The sequence below is a fragment of the Corylus avellana genome, chromosome 4, assembly GCF_965113065.1.
Source record: "Corylus avellana chromosome 4, dhCorAvel1.hap1.2, whole genome shotgun sequence".
Classification (NCBI taxonomy): Eukaryota; Viridiplantae; Streptophyta; class Magnoliopsida; order Fagales; family Betulaceae; genus Corylus; species Corylus avellana.
The window spans coordinates 25,705,378-25,724,877 of record NC_142493.1 but is presented as its reverse complement, the minus strand read 5'-3'; the positions used below and the strand labels follow the sequence as shown (position 1 = coordinate 25,724,877).

Below are 19,500 nucleotides of genomic sequence, written 5' to 3'. Positions count from 1 at the left end.
TTTGGAGAGTTTTATTTTCAATATTATTCATATTTAATGTCATTTTCAATTTCTTTTCATGCCTCAGTTTTTTTAAAACTACTATTACTCATATGTGAAGTGTAATGAATGTACATATATACTATACTATAAGATAAATATATAGAATTGATATTATATTGTTTAAGATTCTAGTTAATTTATCTAATTAACTCAAATAACAGAATGTTAATAATAATTAATTAACTAATCATTATTATGAATTTATATATATATATATTAAGAACACATAACATTTACTTTATATTTACAATGAATAAGTTAATTGAGTAGTTCATAAAAATTCGACTTCGTTTGAAAAATAAATGAACATAATTTACACATTATTTAGTTCGGTGATAAGCTTGAGCTCAACTTGTGTTTAAAAAAAATATATTAAAATGAACCGCGCTTGAATATTGTATACTCGTTTCAATTACAACCTTAATTGTGTTCTTTTTTTTTTTCTACTGCCTTCGAGCAACTTGGACACTTTCTAAATAATCAGTAAATCTTTCAATTGCCATAATCGTTCCAATACAATACTTTGTGCAGCTTTACACACATGATTTGCTAAAGCAACTGTGAGGAGTCAGCATTAATCTGCTATATCTAAATCTAAATTAACGAGGAAAAATTCTAATGAAAATGAATTTTTGTCCCCGCAACATTGTTAGCCACCTTTATAAAGTCTATCAAAATTTGCAACGACTAATCAGTCTGTCCATCACCATAATATCTGGCTGTAAGATCAGTGAGTTCAACCATATCTATAGGACCTCCAAGGTTTTGTAGTAAACTGTGAATAGCAGCTATGACATGTTTTCTTCCGTCCGGCTGACTCCACAGGGCCTGGAGGACTTCTGGTGGAAATACAGGAGCAGGCTGAGCAACCCATTGGTGGCCATCTACTACCTTTCCATTCAAACTAGCATAAGATAGAAAATCATGATGAGAACATTTTGATGATAGCGCTCATAAAGATTTATTGAAAGTTTCACCAAAATTACCCGTTGAGAATGCTTAACATGTTAGGCCATTCACAGAGCTTGAAATGCACATCAACGGTTCCCTCATGTCTCTTTAATACGTTCTTGACCACCCCAAAAGAATTGCATATGGTCTCCATCCTCGGATTTGTGCTGTTAATGTTCGAAATGCGTACCACTATCGTCCTTGGTGCATCAATTCTAAAGACCAATAGCTTCTTCCCCGACACACATATGGAATGTTTTGCAATTGCTCTCTCTTTGGCATCTTCAGTCTGCAGAGAGGCACTAAAGCATTAAGTAATGAAAACTTGGTTAAAGATCTTGACTTGTAACCTCAAAGGATAGTTAAATTGGCTAAGAACCACGTCTCATGAAACGGAAGTCAATAGTTCAAATCTCCTCTTTCCTCTCACCTTAGGGCCAATTATATATATATATATATATATATATATATATATATATAAGATCTTGACGTGCATCAAAAGACAATTTTGGACTATGGTTGTGTTAGAAGGAAATTCTACTGGAGGAGAATTCTGGATTTAATGGCCTCTAGAAGTTACAATGGCCAAAATAGAGGTCTTTCCCACAAATTAAAAGTGAAGGTACATAGTCAAGAAAGAGCTGGAAAAATAAAATACACACAAATGTTGTGTTTGTGTGTGTTTGCGTGTGTGTGTATATATAGACCAACACACACACCAAAAAAAAAAAAAAAAACAAAAACAAAAAAACAAATAGGTGAAGCTCTAGATCCAATTTGCAACTTCCAACTGTGACTCTCAGGTTACATAAATATCTTTGTTTAGCTTCAAAATTGGGTAGGAGTAGAGTGATAGCCAACCTATAGACTGGGATTTGTACACTACTCAGGTCAGCATTCCTCATCTAACTATTAGGTCATATTTAGCCACAACAGCCAAAAAAATGTTTATCAAACACATTCTTGAGAAAATATCGGTATAAGTTCAGATTTATGTAAGCTTTATATAATAATTAGATAAGAATGTTATTTTAAGTGGAAGCCACTGCCAACCACACCCTAAGTTATAGAATCTAAGAAGGCACTTTCTACTATATGACTGCTTAAAACCAGCAGCAAAAGTGACAGAAGCCTAACCTCAAATTCTACGTAAGCAACAGAATTTGAGGAACCCAAGGAAAAGCTGGATATGCCACTTTTGCAGAAAGCAAGAGCTTCTTGCAGCTGACATGAGCTAATATCATGAGTCAATTGTTTAATTTTCACTGTTCTGGTGGGATTCCTAATCAATGCAGCAGGAACATCAGGATCACCAATTAGCTCAGGAATGGGAATCCTAGTAGGGGCATCTTCCATAAAAGAAGTTGCTTCCACAATCACATCTTCATAATTTATCATCAGATCAGTTTTCTTGAGAGCTTTCTGCAATGCTTTCCTTGTCTGCAACAAAACCAGATGGCTAGTTTAGAAAATTCGAATAAAATGAATGTTTATATAATTTAATTGACATTTTCTCCCAATCAACAAATTTATGGTATGTTTGGTTTACAGATAGACCAGGTACAAGCTTGTCATTTACCATCTATAGGATGGAACAACAAACCTTCTCCTTCATGAATTATCTTTCGCACTATGAACATAAATAGAATGGCCCCTAACTGAGAAATCAAAAGGCAGTTAAGGCTTTGAAGTACAATGCTTAGTAATTAGCCCTAACCTTAAAATGCACGTAGGCATCTTCGAAGATGCTCCCTTGAACAGAGGGAAGTTTTTGTATCTTCGCAATGGACCCACAATCCTTAAATGCAGACATAATATAAGCGTTATCCAGTTTCGTCATTAAAAATCTAACCAATACTTTGTTCTCTATGGATCTTTCTTTTGTTGAGTCTGTTGCTGGGATATTATCTAGGTCTTCTGTGTTAGCTAGAACAGGAACCGGTGGAATTGGATTTGATGCTGTGTCATTAGAGGCTGCAAAATCCACACTGCCATCCTGCTCATCCTCGCACAACTCACTATGTGTCCCGAATGGAATATCCATACATGGCACTTCTTCAGTCTCATTCAACATTTTACTTTCTTTGCCCATAACATGGCTTTTCAACAAAGCTCGTCTACTTTTAGCATCGCAATCTTGCAAATCAACCCCAGGTTCTGTCCTTTTAACTAAGCCTCTACTACTGACTTGCTTAGTATTATTGCAGATAGAACTGTCATGAGATTTAACAACTGATCGATCTCTAGGCAGATCCTTGATGCAGTCAATTAGACCTTTAATATCAAAACCTTTTGGTCCATCTTCCCCTAATGTTTCATCTGAATATTCTGAAAATGCATTGGGTGTTAAAAAATTGCTCTGTTTACAAGGCATTTCTCCTGCTGATTGGCCGTTCTTCATCTTTATAAACAAGTGTGGCAAGCCTGTGACCTTGGGGGCACCATTAGATGTAGCAACTTCACCCAAATCAGAGTTGGCATCTGGTATTTGAACAAAAGTGGCAGCTTTCTTGTCATGCTGACGACTTCTATCTCCAAAAGTCACTCCATCTGCACCATTTTTTTGCAATGTTCTAGACGCTTCGTCTGGTAACAGATGGGAGCAAGTTAGGTGCTCAGGCTCTGAGTTTTGATTTATGTCCCCTAGTATGCTGGATAGTCCCTCAAGCAGCCTGTGCCCATTTTCAAGCTCACCTTCCGCTTGATCATCTGAAGAGTTTTCCCTCATTTTATTGGAAGATGCATTTACTGAATAATTTTTCTCATAAACTTGAGAATCTGTAAATGCTTCTGATGATTGAACTGCACTTCCTGTCTCACTTAATTTAAAATTATTTGGACTAATATGCACCTTACTAACCTCAGGAGCTGTCATGTTTACCAAATCTTCAGAAGCAATTTCACCCGGCATATGTGATAGCCCGCTTATGGCTCCTGATGATCTAACTATACTTTCAGGGTCCCCAGGCTCAGTTCTTGTTAGCCAACTACTTGTATTGTTAGTCTCAGAAGCTGTTGCATCAGCCACATCCCTGGAAGAGCTTTCTCCAATTAAATGGGATTCTACACTTGTTGAAATCCTCTCCTTGCTAATGTTAGAATCCACTATAGTTTCAGATGTCTGAAGTTTACTTTCCGGCTCACCAAATTCAGTATTACGTGAACTGTTCTGTGGTCTGGTAACCTTTAATGCTGGCTTATCAGCGGCAGAATCTGATGTTTCGCTGGTGATTTGATTCCGCAGCATCCTTAGCTTTAAATTAGTAAAAACGCGTTTCATAGCGTTCCATGATCCCCCGACTGTGTTTCGAAGTTGTGTTGCTTTTGGTAAGAGACCTGGTTGCATTTCCATATTTCTGTACATTTAAGGATTTCAAGAGAAAAACTTTAAATAACACAATTGTTGGTAGAGCTAAAAACACACTATAAACACATCAAACATGCAGCCTAATGAAACCCCTTGCCTCCCCAAACCACCCAAAATCCAAGCTCACACATTAGCAAGTGGCATACATGATTTGTAACAGCTTCTGTTCTCTAAAGCAATTTATTATAAAGAAAAGCAAATAGAAAGAGGTATGCAGCGATTTCTTTTTCAAGCTTAAAGAGACAGGGATTGTCACAGAAGAAAGAGAGTCTCAAAGAGATAATATAGGATAGATGGGACAGTTAGGGCCAAAGTACTCTATTGCATGTTGGTTTTGTTCAAGTTATTTTTTCTCTTTAAGAACTCTCTCTCAAACAAATGAAAACACATCAATTAAATTAATGATGTTTCCCGTTGCAGCAGTAACAATTTTGCTCGACCATCGGTGGGATTTCATATTAAACAGTACAGAAACACATATTTATATGTGGACACATGCACACAAAATAAAGATACAGGCTTAAGCCAACTGATTTAAGCAATGGAACTAGCTGCTGGAAATTTCAAAAAATATAAGGTATATAGCAATTCATCTTTCAACAGTATGCAAAATTAGGTCATGCTACTTGTCACTGATTTATTGTTTAACTGGGAATCACAGGGTCGCAAGTTGTAATGAATATACTTGGCAGGGCCTCCATAAAGCAGCAACTATAGTCATGCAAAGAAGGGTGCATGAAATGGGTAATTGACCACTCCAGCCAAAAGATCCTAGTATATTTGAACCCTGAACCCATATCACTTGCCAACTTGTGCAAGGGTTCCTGCCACCTTCAGGCATGACTGAGGCTTGAATTGTCTCATGGAGTTTGTTTTTTCACGACACTACTAAAGCAAAGAATAATGTAGTGGACCAGATAAGAAATCAAATATAATAGCAGAAATCCATCGAGGTTATGTAGTGTTTGTCAATTCATATGCATAAAGTTTTTATAAGCTAGGATAGACAGCAAAGATATCTCATGTTCCATTTCCTGACATGAAGTGACAAATCTGTGTTTGATGTGTCCGGACTGGTTCCATGGTGTTTTCAAGTCGTATCCTACCCATGTCCAGCCCAAAATTAGTAACTTCTATTTGGATGCGTAAGAATACATATCTGAGACATGTCAGGTGCATATAGTGCCCTGACCATGTTTGATACTTGAAGATTCCACCCCTGCAGCATGTCCATGCTTCATGGACTTGACATCTTGTTGAACCCCCCAAAGTGGTACATGGATGAATAAAAGATCTAGTGTTATCACCAAAAATTAACAAGGGAACACAAGTGCCTTGAAGCAAATCTTTTTTTTTTTTTTTAACTTTTTTATAAGTAATCGGCACATCATTAAAAGCGTAAGTCGCCCCTAGTTATATAGAAAGTATACAAAAGTATGCACCTAACTAGAATGAACAAAAAGAACAGGAAAATCACTATGACTGATCGACATAGGAAAAACATAAACAGCTATCCAAAGATGCAAAGTTGGGAAGAATAAGGATTTAATCTCCTCCAAAGTCCTCTCCCGATCCTCAAAACTTCTGTCATTCATTCCCTCCATAAACACCATAAAAGGCACATAGGCCCCATCTTCCACAAAACAGCACTCCGCAAATTGCTAGTAGTCCACCAATAAGCATACATGTCCACTACACGTTTAAGCATAACCCAAAACAGTCCAAAACAACTGAAAAGGGTAGTCCAAATGGTATACGCCACGTCACAATGAAGAAGAAGAAGAAGATGGTCCACAGACTCCCCATTCCTCTTACACATACAACATCTGTCTACCACAATGACGTTCAGCTTTCTGAGGTTATACATAGTAAGGATCTTACCTAGAGCCGCCAACTAAGCAAAAAAAGCTGCCCTCAAATGAGCCTTAGTCCACCAAACTGTTGCCCAACAGGAAAAACAAAATGAAGCAAGTTGTTATAATTTTACCTTGACATACCAAATATGTTTTTCTAATTCATTCTTTTTTTTTTTTCTTTTTGTGGGGGGGGAGAAGCCAGGGGGATACCAGCCATGTATGTAAGAGGCTTACAGAGAGGGGAGTGAGGACAAAACTAAGCAAATAAGAAAGAAAAAGAAAGATTAAGTAGGTAAAAAATCCATAGAATCTAGGAGTCATCCATCCTATGATGACGACATGATTCCGTCATCGAAGCACAAAATGTGTGTTAAAAGATAGCTCTTTATATCTCCGATTTATCATTCAGTTGCATCAAAAGTATGGTTACTATGCTTGCCATAACAAATATGCAGGGACAACTCTTGGAAACTATGCGTATTCTCTTCAAGAAACGTCGCACCAGATCACAATTTCCCTAGGGAAACTGTTCTAGATAGAACACAAATTCACTCCAAAAAGAACAAAAATAGAACACCAAAGCCCCAAGCAACTTCGAAATGCAAAATATGCAATTTACATATTGCATCAGTTTTACACAAAATACACAGATCCATAACATAATGCCAATGCACACAAGGTTGTCAATAGTTAATATCTTTCGCAACATTGCTATCCAGACAGAAAAAAACTACTTCAGGAGGAACTTGCTGCAGCCATATCTGTTTCCATAGAGCATAACTAGTCCTAGGCCTTTCCAAGCAACATCTAAGATTTAACCTCAAAGCACCTGGTCCTAGATAAAGCCCAATCTGCCTCATCTGCCCCCTAACCGTCATACTTCCATCCTACACTATTTGTGGCATTTGAAACCAAAAAAAAAAAAAAAACAAATATGTTTTTCTTTTCAATTTAATAATAATCAGTGTGGTTTGAAAGTGTGCCTAAGTCCATTTAAAGCACAAAGTGCCAAAAGACAAGTGTGTGTTACCCCTAAAGCTAAATGCATGTAACTAAAGCACACACAAAACAGATGAAAGATAAAATCACTAAAAGTCAACAAGCTTTGATGTTAAAAATCAAATTACAAGCAGGATGGTGATTCCAAAATGACCGTCAATAAATTTACCTTTATTTTTTAAGACCGTCACCAGATGTTGACAAGCTTGACAAAAGGAACGACCTTTTGTAATGTCAAGAATTCACTTTGATCCTTTGAAGCAGCTCACACTGATTTTGCTCTATGTTCAAATCATTATTTGTCCCAGTTTTGTTAAAAGTTCAAGGCACACTTCAGTGCAAAGGCCTAGTGGAACTTAGGGACACAGTGCACAACACAAGCACATGCTTGATTGAAAAAAAAGCGTGCATTTTAAATACAATGCATAATCATTTCTAAGAGAAAGATTCATAAAATACAGTCCAAATATTCCTTTAAATCAAAATAGTGATTATTTAGATTATTAGCTCAAATAGTTTATAATATTGTTCAATTATAGAAAGGTTATAGGTTCGAAATTCTAAATCCCACATAGACTATTTAAATTCTTGAAATCTCCATAAATTAGATTCAATAAAATTATCAATGGATAGCAAGTAATCAACCAAACCAATTAAATTTAAATATAACAGTAGATACCATTATCTTGTACTTTACACAATTTATTCTTCTCTGCATTACAAAACATACCTAACCATGGTAGAAATGTTCAAATTCAAGCACCCTTTTTTTACCAACTATAGCCAAAAATTGCAGAAAAATAGTATCAATAATCAAGCTTCATTCTTAATTGATTGTTGACCAGTGTTACTTTTAATTGAATCAAACGTGGCTTAATGGAAAATAAAAAAGCATGCCTTTTCATGCCTGGCAGTGCTGCCTTTTTAGCTTTATAGCTGCACTTCATACGAATGGGTTTCTCTTTAAGATCAAGAAACACTTTTCCCTTGATGCCTTGTGCTTTAAGAGTGCCTAAGCACACTTTGAATAGTTTGCCTTGCCAGGTCCAGCTTGTGTATTAATGGCAGGTATCTAAACATGTTGGCAAGCTTAGTCCAGGCACTCTCAGGCGGGGGACAGGGCATACATGTGGATGAAAAAGAAGTTTGTAAAATCGCTTGAGCATATGAACAGAAGGGTGCATATTATGAGTTTCTTAATTTTCAAGATGTCAATTATTAAAGAACTCTTATCATCACATTATCTTCATTGTTATTCTTGCTGTTTTATGGGCTTTTTTCTATGACTTGAGATGTTCATAGAAATAAGGTCAATATAGCCCAATTAAAGGTATGTTCTTTAGCAACAAGCTAAAAGTTACTGCTATACACTTGAGCATAAAGGAGGATAGGGAAAAGAGTCATTCGGAATTCTTGATGGAGGTAGAGACAAGGAATGTAGCAAAATGAATAACTAGGTAGAAAGAGGACATTTTTGGACTTCTGCTTATTTGCTTAAGAGATAATTAAGCTATCTTATCTCCTTGGTTTGGTAAACTCTTTTTAGTATATGAATTTAGTGAAAGGCGAAAAATGAGATGCAACTCTAGTAAACAAGAGTATCCAATGAAACCCTAAATAAAGTGAAAATTAAATAAAAAATAAATTACTAAAGTTTAAACCTCAAAAGATCCAAAAGGTCAGGAAGATAATGAAAAGCAATTTGACGCCATGTACTGTGGAGCACAAAAATCCTTGGGGTAGGCACATATGAAAGTTAGTTCTTTGTTTAAGAAGGGTGCTTCAACTTTGAAAGATATCGTTGGAGAGAACCTCCCCCACCCACCCTCCCCCCTGATTTGCTTGTTTTCTGGTTTTCATCCGAATTGATGTTTGAGTTTGTTTTGTTCTTGTGGAGAAAATTTCTCTTCACCTATTTTCTTAGTAATTTCATAATCCCATAAAAACTAATAATAATAAATAAATAAATAAACACTAAAACTAAAACAGAAACTTCCGATATCTCTTTCTTTTAGTCTCGACTTATCATTAAAGCCCCTTGGTTTGGATTCTGCAGGTGAACGAACTCCAAGCCATTAAAAACATAAATACATTTTACTGCAAAATTTGAGCATTTATCTCAGTCTTGTTAATTCTGATGAACCAAAAGGACCAAAGATTTACAGATTCAAGCCCCAATAACAACAAGCAAATTTCACATCTTTTTGCTTTTATCTGACCCTTATTATCAATACTACAGTCTCTGTTTTGGGTTAAACATGGGAATTGGTTCTAGATTTCCCTGGGCCAATACACCGAAGGTGCATCTATTTAACCATTAAACTCACAGAAAAATCATGAACTCTAGGAGAAAACAGCAATTTTCTTAAAATTTGTACCCGTATTAAAATACCCATTAAAAGCTTTCTGCAGCAATCCTTATCAATCAAATTTTTAGCTAAACATAAACCTCAAAAAAAAGAAAAAAAAAGACATAAACATAAAACAAAATTGAAGCCTACGATATAAAAAGTCAGAGTTTCTGGGTTTTTAAAAGACCTCACTTCTTCACGTCCGGTTCCGTAGCCACTGCCCTCTGCTCCCTCGCCGCCTCCTTTGGATGTGATGACTGCTCTGTCCCTCCGCTTGATAAAGGCGATGAAGAAGAACACCATCTTTTTGACGATTGCCCTGAAATGACATTACAAGCAAAAACCCAGAAAATGTTTCGTTAAAAAAAAAAAAAAACAAACAAACAAACAAACAAACCTTTTATGTACGATAACGGTTTTCATGAATTGAGTTTTACCTATCTTGTGCAAATGAAGCTGAAAGCCTGGTTTTGAAAGAAGGGGACGGGAGAGCGCCATTGTGCTTTCAGCTTTGGACCTTGTGGAAGTGGAAGTAGAGCGAGAGAGAGATTCAGACAACGGGTTTTAGAGAGGTTTTAGGACATGATTTTTTTCACCTTTCAGCTTATTTGTTTTGTTTTTTTTACTTTTTTGCTTTTTTGGGTAAGGTTTTGGTTTGGGGATCGGGATCTTAAAGAAAATGACACCAAATAATTAAATAATAATAAGAATAATAATAAGTTCTCAATAAGTAACTCAATCGACTTAGACCACGTCTGATAAAGTGGAGGTCACTAGGAAAAGAAATAATAATAATAAGCCTATCAGTTAAATTATGATACATAATTGGTATTTCAAATTCATGTTAACAACTTTTAAAAGCAAGAATTACTGTTTTTCAAGTAAGATTTGGTCAATAACAGAACAAATATTTGCACAAGCTCAATACACGGTCCAAATTATTTTTAAAATAGTTTAAAATAAGCGCTAATGGAGATCCAAAAAAGCCCAAGAGACTAAAATAGGCTTAAAATGCCAATTACCTCATATGTGGATAGCGGATAATAATTGTATTTAATAACCACATGAATGCGGTTAGTAAAAACATGATACGAATATCTACAAGTGATATTCGCATTTTGCGAATAAAGCTATAGATATTGTAAATAATCGCATCCACGTCCTTATATGTGTACTCCCCAAGCTCAGTTGCAATCAATAAAGCATGCCGAAAAATTATTATCAACAAATACCTTGTTGAAAGACCCAAGTTGTTTATGAATAACCTATCCCAAATAATTTCATTATGTGCTTTCATACTAGCACGGATTAGGTTTAATTTTATCTTAACCATGTAACTTTTACTAAAAATAATTTTCTTGTCACTTAAACCATTAACTTATTCTAAAAGTTTAAACTTATAGAAGATGAATAGGAGAGAACCAACACGGGCTAAAAAACTTAAACTGGTAAGAAATAGTGAATTAATTATTTAATTAATACTCTAATTCTTCCCCTCATGTGTGAGCTCAATAAATAAAGCTCCACATTTGAAATATTCAATTGAAATGAGATATGAATAATAAAGACAAAGTTCTAATTACTTAAAAATATTTGCTATAATACCGGATTAAACCACCACATGTCCATGTTTCAAGCATGATATATGCCAATCAAATAAAGGTGACAAAGGGGATCATACATTCGGATTCGGTGTTTGTAGGTTTATTAATTTAAAGATGAGTTGGCTGTAATAGTTGGCTCATGCAGCTTGTGTTCTAGTTGTAGTTGGTTCCTATTAAGAATTTGTGAAAGAAACAAATGTCATTTCTTTTTAAGAATACTTTGTTTTGCTATAAGGATTCATAGGGCTGTAGTCGAGCCGAGTTTTGCATTTTTTGACTCAATTCGACTGAATAACATCCATATTTAAGCTTTGCTCAAACTCAATCTGAGCTTTGAATCTCTATTTTTACTTGGCTCAAGAATTCCTTTGCCAAGGTTGAGCTTGGCTTGAACTAGGCAAGGATCCTAAGCCAAGCCGATATCGAATACTCGATTGGCTCGAACTCTAATTTTTTTTAAAAAAATTTCCCAATTGAAAAAAGAAAATTAATAAATAAAAATCTAAATAAACCAAAATAGCAAATGTTATTATTGAAAATTATTCTACAAACTACATGTGTTCAAAATAAAGAACAACATTCTTGCCAATGTGATTATCACTTTACATTACACATTTTCAACATATAAAATTAAATTATCCTACTACCAACAAAAAATGTTGTCTCCAAAGCCACCGTGGTAATAAGAATTGCCAATATATCATATGTCGTCTTAGACAAGATGCGATAGGGGTGTCAATGCAGGCGGTTAAAAACCGTCCGCTAACTGCTAACCGCTTAATCGTATTAACCGCTAACCGCCTAACCGCTATAACCGCCTAGCGATTAGCGGTTATTGGGTTTACTAACCGTAACCGCTAACCGTCTTTTTATATAATATATTTTTATAATTATAATTATAAAAATATTTATACATATAACATAATCGCTTGATCATTAAATCACAATTTTTTTAAAAAAATAATTAAATCACAATTTGAGTATTAATATATTATCACTATAATTTATATGATTATATCATATAATCACTTGATCATTAAATCATAATTTTTTTAAAAAATAATAATAATTAAATCACAATTTAAGTATTAATATATTATCACTATAATTTATATGATTATATTACATGATCAATTGATCATTAAATCATTTGATTATATAATAACAAATTATATATATATAATATGACATAACTCATAAGTATACCAATTCATACTAATACAACAATTAAATATCTAGAGACTTATTTCCAATGTATGTTATAAACTTATAAGTCTATATATGTTATAAGTTTATATAAGTCTACATATGCATATGAATAATATAAATGTATAATATCAATACTTAATCATATGATTCAATGACAATTCAAATACTTTATTCAAGACTTCAAGTGAATCATATTATTAATGTACAATGATGATATGATTCGTATAATATCAAATTAAGTAATTGACATTGGATTAAACAATGACCAATGTGTGACTTATAAACACAATTTAAGTATTAATGTATTATCATTATATGTTGTGACAGTTGTTTGAATTTTGAACTTTTTTTTATATGTTGTGTTGAATTTTTTTTTATTTTTTTTATATGTTGTTTTTTTTTAAAAAAAAAAAAAAAAAAAAAAGAAGTTAACCGGTTATGATTTAATATTTAAGGAAATTTTTTTAAAGTACAAGTAAATGTAAATTTTGAGTCAAATATTTTTTATTTTTCAATATGGGCTCTTTTTATAGCAATTGGGCCTAAGAAAACACTAAAAATACAACAACAAAAAAAAAATTGAGGGTAAAAAAAAGGCCCGAAAAGCCCAAAAAAACCCAATTTTGAAAAAGCGGTTAGCGGGCGGTTATCTATTTCACTAACCGCTAGGCGGTTAGCGGTTGCGGTTAGTGAAATCTACTAACTGTAACCGCCTTGACACCCCTAAGATGCGATGCTTGAAGCTATTCACTTTCCACGGCTCTAAAGTATCAAAATCCGTATCCGAACCATCTTCACATATAAAAACACTCTCCTTTAAATATACATCCATTTCATATTTAATAGGTTGAACCATATCAACACTTCTTACAATTAATTGAGACATTGACCCATCACTCTTAACATTTCTTCCATTAATTGAACATTGGCCTATCACTTTTAACTCTTCTCCCAGCAGCACTAGCAGAACAACCTCTAGAAGAACTTTCAAGAGCATTTTCGTCTTCACTTTGTTCTACAATAGCTAAACTATGACTCTTAATCCACTCGTTTAAACTCGATTTGTGACTGTAGAAACACACTCGATTATTAAGTGACACATACACTTGACGAAACTCATTTAAGGGTCGTGAGCCTAACTCATATAAAGCTCAACCCGACTAAAGCTACGAGCCTAGCTCGGAAATAATAACCAAAAGCCTTTCCACAAAGGCTTATGTTGAACTTAGATAAATGCATCTCCATTGTAAGGTATATTTTTCTCTTTCAATTGCTTTAGAATCTATTGATGTATGTTTGGCTTATATTTATTTTCTTGGATTGATGTATATTTGGGTTTACTTGTTTGTATTCTTTAGGGATAAATGCAAAATTGGTCATTGTGGTTGGCTTAAATTACGAATTACTCCCTACAGTATAAAAATAATTTATAGGTTCTCAAGGTATGCGAAAATAACAATTTACTCCCTGAAATCAATTTTCATGCTTTAAAGACAAATGTCAATTTAATAAAAAGAGTAACCAAATTTTCTCCAACTTAATTTAAAGAAAAACTTTGTCACACTTTATTAACTTGAATATTGTTTTTATTTATTTTTCAATGGTTAGAAGATGTGACCGTCAAATTCTCACAAAATGCTCATAAATCGTGGCGAGGAAGATGAAAATGAGAGAGGATTACGCACAGGGTAAAATTTCGAGGATAGAAGAAATTAAGTTAATTTACTGAAGCAGTATGACTTTGAGTAAGGGCTGGTGTGTAATCTTAGCTGGTGTCCTAAAGTGATGTGAAAAATCCTAGTTGTCATTTTTTAAAGTAAGAAATTAATAATAACATGTATCGCGTTTTTATTGGGTATGATGGACTGACGGTTAAGTTACTTAATGAAAATTGATTTCAAGGAATAAACTATTATTTTGACCTACCCTGATAACCTATAATTTTTTTTTTTTTTTTATACCACGAAGAGTGATTTGGAATTGAGGCCAAGTACATAGACCTATAAATTATTTTTTATATCATAAGGAGTGGTCTGTAATTAGGCCAACCACATAGACCAATTTTGCGTTTATCCCTATTCTTTATTATCTAAAAAAACTTAGTTTTGTTGGATGCTCATGTTCGGGTTGCTTTTAAGGGTTTATTTCAATGGTTAGATTGTTTAGGGTTAGATTGTTCTGTTTGATCTTCATAAAATAAGGACTAAACAATGAAATGAGGTTTCATTTTGTAGTCTTCATTGTTAGGGTCTAGATGAATTGCTTCCAAATACATGTAGTTCGTTCCCCAGTATATTTTCCTTGAGTTTATTTTTAACTCTTCATTTATTTGCTCAGAAACTAGAGCAAAAAGTACTTTGTTAATGCTTTCCTCTGTTTGTTGTTGATTTGTAATTTGTTTGGGTGGGCTGTTTTTGGGATGTTTGTAAATTTGTCTTAGTGGGGTGGGCTGCTTAAGGGTAGCCATGTCCAGGTTTAGCCTTGTTTGTGTGTGTTTTTAATGAAGCTTATTCATATAAAATAAAATAATAATAATAATAATAATAACTAAGCAAAATTAAGTTAGTTACTTAAAATTAAGGGTAATTACCTTTTGCCTCCATGAATTACAACGCTTTGGCACTTTCCCCCCATGAGCTACCAACTATAACACCTGACTCCATCAAACTAGCATTTTATGACAAAAAATCCGATTCTGTTAGTCAAATAAGTTAAAATTAACGGTCAACGGTCATGTGCAAGCCATGTGTCATTTTAATTTTTTTTTCTTCCACTTTTGCCCTCACTTCAGACCGAAAAAATGACGCTTATACCCTCCTAAACATATTAACTTTATCTGTTTGAAGTGAGGGTAAAAGTGGAAGGAAAAAATTTAAAATGGCATATGACTTGCACATGACCGTTGACCGTCAACTTTAATCCTTTTGACTGATGGAATGGGGTTTTTTGTCATAAGATAGTAGTTTGATAGGGTCAGGTGTCATAATTGGTAGTTCATAGGAAAAAAGAGTCAATGCGTTGTAGTTCATATGGGCAAAAGGTAATTACCTCTTAAAATTATCGTTTTCCAAGTGGGACTCTTGTAGAGTTCTCATATATGGTGATAGTTGTTGCCAAGCGCAAATTAAGTTATTAATGTTCAACCAATTCATGCCTTATTTTTCTTTTCAATGTGACAGGTTGAATCTATTACGCTATTAGTTTACTTATATATATATATATATATATATATATATATATGCTTGTGTATTGATTTAGATGTTAACTTTCTATTATATATATATTTTTTAACATACAATACTAAAGTTTTGATATTAAGCATCACAAGAACACCTACCACAAGGAATTAAGCACGCCTTGCATGTTCCTTTCCCACTAGTATTAGATTAAATAATTAGGCAAACTCTCCAAAAGACCCTCCCAAAAACCAAAGGAAGAATTAAAAAAAAAAAATGTGGTAATAATAATATGTACTAGTTCTAGAATCTTTAATTGTCAAAAGCATTTTCTTGACAAGGACATATAACTATGCTTCGACTTTGGAATTAAGTACAAGTCAAGGTAGAAAAGACTCCTGTGTCAAAAATTGGTTTATTTATTCCAATTGCAATTATCATTTTAGTAAAAAAAATAGACTCAAATTTATTCACCACTTGCCTAGACTGCCATTATAACTTCAGTGAATTATTGAAAATCCCATTGAATCTAATTTGAGCTCATTCTTTCAGTAGGGGTATCAATTTGTATTTACGTGTTCAATTCGAATTTAGGATAGGGTTATTAACCATAATTCAACCCATTAATTGAACGAGTTAGACTCGTCAAACCGAGCTTACTAACTTGTGCCACCAAATGCCAAGGAAAACAAAATGCTACTGAATTTCATTGCACTTTAATGGGATATTAAACCCCTTAAAATGATTTCATCCACTTGCAGTTAATAGCGATGGCCCAAAACCAACTTGGCATCCACTGTCGACCTTTGAAGTTTGCAGGTGGTGGCTTAAATTTGAAGCTTGTAAAAAAGCCAGCATATGGCGTGGGGTTGGAACTTGGAAGGCATAAATCCATAAACCAATATTGCTAGCTGCACAAAAATCTAATCAATCTCTTCACCTATCTCACCAAATCTAAATTTATGACGTCTCTGCATGCAGTAGACACTTGATTGGTCGATTATTACTTTAGCAAAACAACCCAAGAAAACAATCTGCAAAATCTTAACCATCAACCTATTTCACCTGCAAAACAGGCGGCCAAATCTCTGCATTTGAGGAGGTCTGTTAACATGAATATTGCATAGGATGTCCGGGTCCCCATCAAAAATGAAACAGAAAAACCTGGTAAGTTTGAGGAACAGTAGAAACAAAAAAAAAAAAAAAAAAAAAAAAAAAAAAAAAAAGGTCTCCAATTTCAGGTAGAGAGTTATTCGGTATATCTACCCAACAGGATTGCCAAATTTTCTGCCTCAACAGAAAGCAGAGAAACTGACCGTTACATGTTTAATTTTCTCCTTCAATGCGTTAACCCAAAAAAGTCTGAAACCGACTTTTATAGACTTGTTATTTGAAGTCAAACAGCTCCACTTAATATTACCAAGGCAAGAAAATAAAAGCTTCAACTTTCTTCCTCCATCTCTCATTTGCTGCTCTCTCGTGATCATCTTCTAGAGCGTCTCTGATCATATTTCAGGGACAGATATGGGACTCAAGGATCTTCATCTCATGCTCAAGGTGGGCCTGTAATTTCCCAGTTCTTCTTTCTCTTTCTCTTAAGAACGCATATGCTATTTCCTTATATTTTATCTTGGATTTCTTGGTCAATCGGATAATTTACACTATTGGGTTTAAGGAGTTTTGGTTGATTCTTCTTTATTGTTCTTATAAACACTCATGCACACGCAGGCACGAACCAGGATGATTATCTAGGGGGGCTGGATATAATCCTAAAATAAAATCTCCTATCACCTAATGTAAATCCGTCCCTAACACATGAGCAGTAGGGTATTTTTGCTGAATGATAAATCGAAATATATATATATGATCTAAAAGAATCATAAAGATATTTATTGTCCTCATCTTTTTTTTTTTCTTTTTTATTATTATTATTATTATTATTATTATTATTTCAAGTAATTTGATTCTACAATCAATAGATAAAGTATATACTGTCAAATGAATGTAAAAGTTGAAAGATTTTTCTGTAAATTTAATGTCAAGAAGTTGGTCTTACAAGCCCTTCTTTCTTTAGCTAAAACATTTACTGGGTTTTATAGGGACTCAGGCTGAAACGCTTTCTGATAGGAGATGGCGGGAGCAAGAAAAGAAAGCAGAAGATTTCAAGGAGGCCTTCATGGATGATGCAAGTATCACATGGGTATCATGTTGTGGAGGATCAATCATTAAGCAGTGGTTCAGATGAGGCTGAGTCCGACTCTGTTGTGGTACAGAGAGAGCAAATTGAAGAGCTTGAGACGTGGTTTTTTGGAGTTTTCGATCCTCAAGTTGGAGATGAAGTTACCAAGTACGTGCGATCCCATTTATTTAACAGGAATCCCAAAGAGGTAAGATTTTATGTAATGCTGTTCTTTTAAGTTTTTGAAAGAAATGACAACTATTGTCAATACAAAAAGTTGTGCTTTGGTTTTAGAATGTTATGTTGTGCTTTTGCAGACAAACATAAGGAGAAAGAGCAAAGAGACAATGAGAAAGGCGTACCTTGGTGCAAGAGCAAAGATCAGAGAGACACAGAAAGCAGATGAGACAAGTAGAGCGGGTTCGGTTTCTGTGTTGGTCATCAACACAGAAAAGCTTGTGACGGCTTCCATGGGAAACTATAGAGCTGTTGTCAGCAGAAACGGTGTGGCTCATGAGATAGGCAGCAGAGACCAGAAATCATCCAAAAGATATTGGTCTCGCAGACTCATTTCAGGTATCCAACACTTTACTACTTTGACGACTGTCATATAACTTGGATGAATTGACAATAAAAATCAGCTTTTGAATCAGTCATATGTAGTTGTATAATAGTCAGATAACAAAGTTTTTGAAGCGAAAACAGAATATGTTTGGCACTATCTGATAGTAGTTTCTGTTTTTGTGCGTCAAGTACGCAAATACTTTGGCAAAGTAGCCAGCACTAAGCAATCCAAAGGCTCGGACCTTCTTGTTGGTGCTGAAAGAATTGATTCAAGTACTGAATTTGTCATCTTAGCAAGCACTGGCATATGGGAGGTAAATGCATTTACTATACATTTCTTTACACTTCCTCTTCCTTCTGCCATATTTCCCCTGTATTTCTTTTAACATCACAGGCATCCCCTGACCAAGGTGGGATGTACTGATGTACAAACAATAGTTGTATTATATTTTTTTGCCTTGTTTATCCAGGTTATGAATAACCAAGAGGCTGTGCATCTTATTGGGCACATAGAAGATCCACAAGAAGCTGCTGAGTGCTTGGCAAAGGAGGCTTTAGTTAGAAGGAGCAAAAGCAGCATTTCTTGTTTGATCATACGCTTTGACTAACACATCTTTTCATGTTTCTTTATTGCAACAGAAATTTTAAATTTTTTTTAGACTCAATATTTTTACTGCATATTGCTTGACAAACTAAGCCAATATGCAGTGGCAGTGAAAAGACAAGGAAGAAATCATACTGATCATGATGGATTTTTGCTTTAGTTTGTGCAAAAGCCGTGCATTTTTACTCCATCATGGTTCTATTGCTAAATGTGGCAAAATCGTAACGGTTGGGGTGAAACTAAAAGGCGTTACCGACATTGCAAAGTTTGATAATTCGAAATTATGATTGCAAAATCCTTGACAGTTAGAGAGAGGGTGAAGAAGCTTCCCATAATTCTATTATGATCAACAATATGCCCCATCTAATGCAACGCCAATTCAAAACAAAACTAGAAATTAAAAGGTTAGAGCCTTTACCTTGATTTTTGGCTAGCTTGCTTGGTGCTATAACGTTTCTGGAGGGTGCTGGCTGTGAAGGCGTTGGTTTAAGGAAGGGAGCTGTGTGTAAAGAAAACAGAGAAGACAAAATGTGGGTGTTTGCCTTATTGAGTATAAAAATATATAGAGAATGAAACAAAATGTGGGCTTCGGTTTACC

General features: G+C 34.5%; 2 protein-coding genes across 3 annotated transcripts; one reads left to right on the top strand and one right to left on the bottom strand.

Annotated features, from left to right (window-relative positions):
- Positions 1-511: 511 nt before the first annotated feature.
- LOC132179986 (RNA-binding (RRM/RBD/RNP motifs) family protein) lies at positions 512-10,128 on the bottom strand. 2 transcript variants are annotated; one of them, XM_059592816.2, is made up of 6 exons: positions 10,004-10,128; positions 9,759-9,885; positions 2,711-4,349; positions 2,131-2,433; positions 1,029-1,282; positions 512-946 (listed from the first exon to the last, which is right to left on the bottom strand). In XM_059592816.2, exons 1-6 carry the CDS (start codon positions 10,062-10,064, stop codon positions 730-732), a joined length of 2,601 nt encoding a protein of 866 aa, XP_059448799.2. In that variant the 5' UTR covers positions 10,065-10,128; the 3' UTR covers positions 512-729. The 2 variants fall into 2 exon arrangements, with proteins under 2 accessions (XP_059448799.2, XP_059448800.2); XM_059592817.2 differs by having other exon boundaries at positions 9,754-9,885; positions 10,004-10,093.
- Positions 10,129-16,818: 6,690 nt separating this feature from the next.
- On the top strand, positions 16,819-19,061 carry LOC132179448 (putative protein phosphatase 2C-like protein 44). Its single transcript, XM_059592178.2, has 5 exons — positions 16,819-17,112; positions 17,655-17,942; positions 18,052-18,310; positions 18,488-18,612; positions 18,769-19,061. Exons 1-5 carry the CDS (start codon positions 17,080-17,082, stop codon positions 18,904-18,906), a joined length of 843 nt encoding a protein of 280 aa, XP_059448161.2. The 5' UTR covers positions 16,819-17,079; the 3' UTR covers positions 18,907-19,061.
- Positions 19,062-19,500: the final 439 nt, after the last annotated feature.

Excerpts from the sequence above, each read along its gene's own strand:
- LOC132179448 (XM_059592178.2), top strand. The coding sequence starts at position 17,080 with ATGGGACTCAAGGATCTTCATCTCATGCTCAAG. Across the intron at positions 17,113-17,654 it reads ATCTTCATCTCATGCTCAAG|GGACTCAGGCTGAAACGCTT; the intron begins GTGGGCCTGTAA and ends TGGGTTTTATAG. Across the intron at positions 18,613-18,768 it reads CAAGCACTGGCATATGGGAG|GTTATGAATAACCAAGAGGC; the intron begins GTAAATGCATTT and ends TTGTTTATCCAG.
- LOC132179986 (XM_059592816.2), bottom strand. The coding sequence starts at position 10,064 with ATGGCGCTCTCCCGTCCCCTTCTTTCAAAACCAGGCTTTCAGCTTCAT. Across the intron at positions 4,350-9,758 it reads ACGGAACCGGACGTGAAGAA|AAATATGGAAATGCAACCAG; the intron begins GTGAGGTCTTTT and ends TTAAATGTACAG. Across the intron at positions 947-1,028 it reads ATGTTAAGCATTCTCAACGG|TTTGAATGGAAAGGTAGTAG; the intron begins GTAATTTTGGTG and ends ATCTTATGCTAG.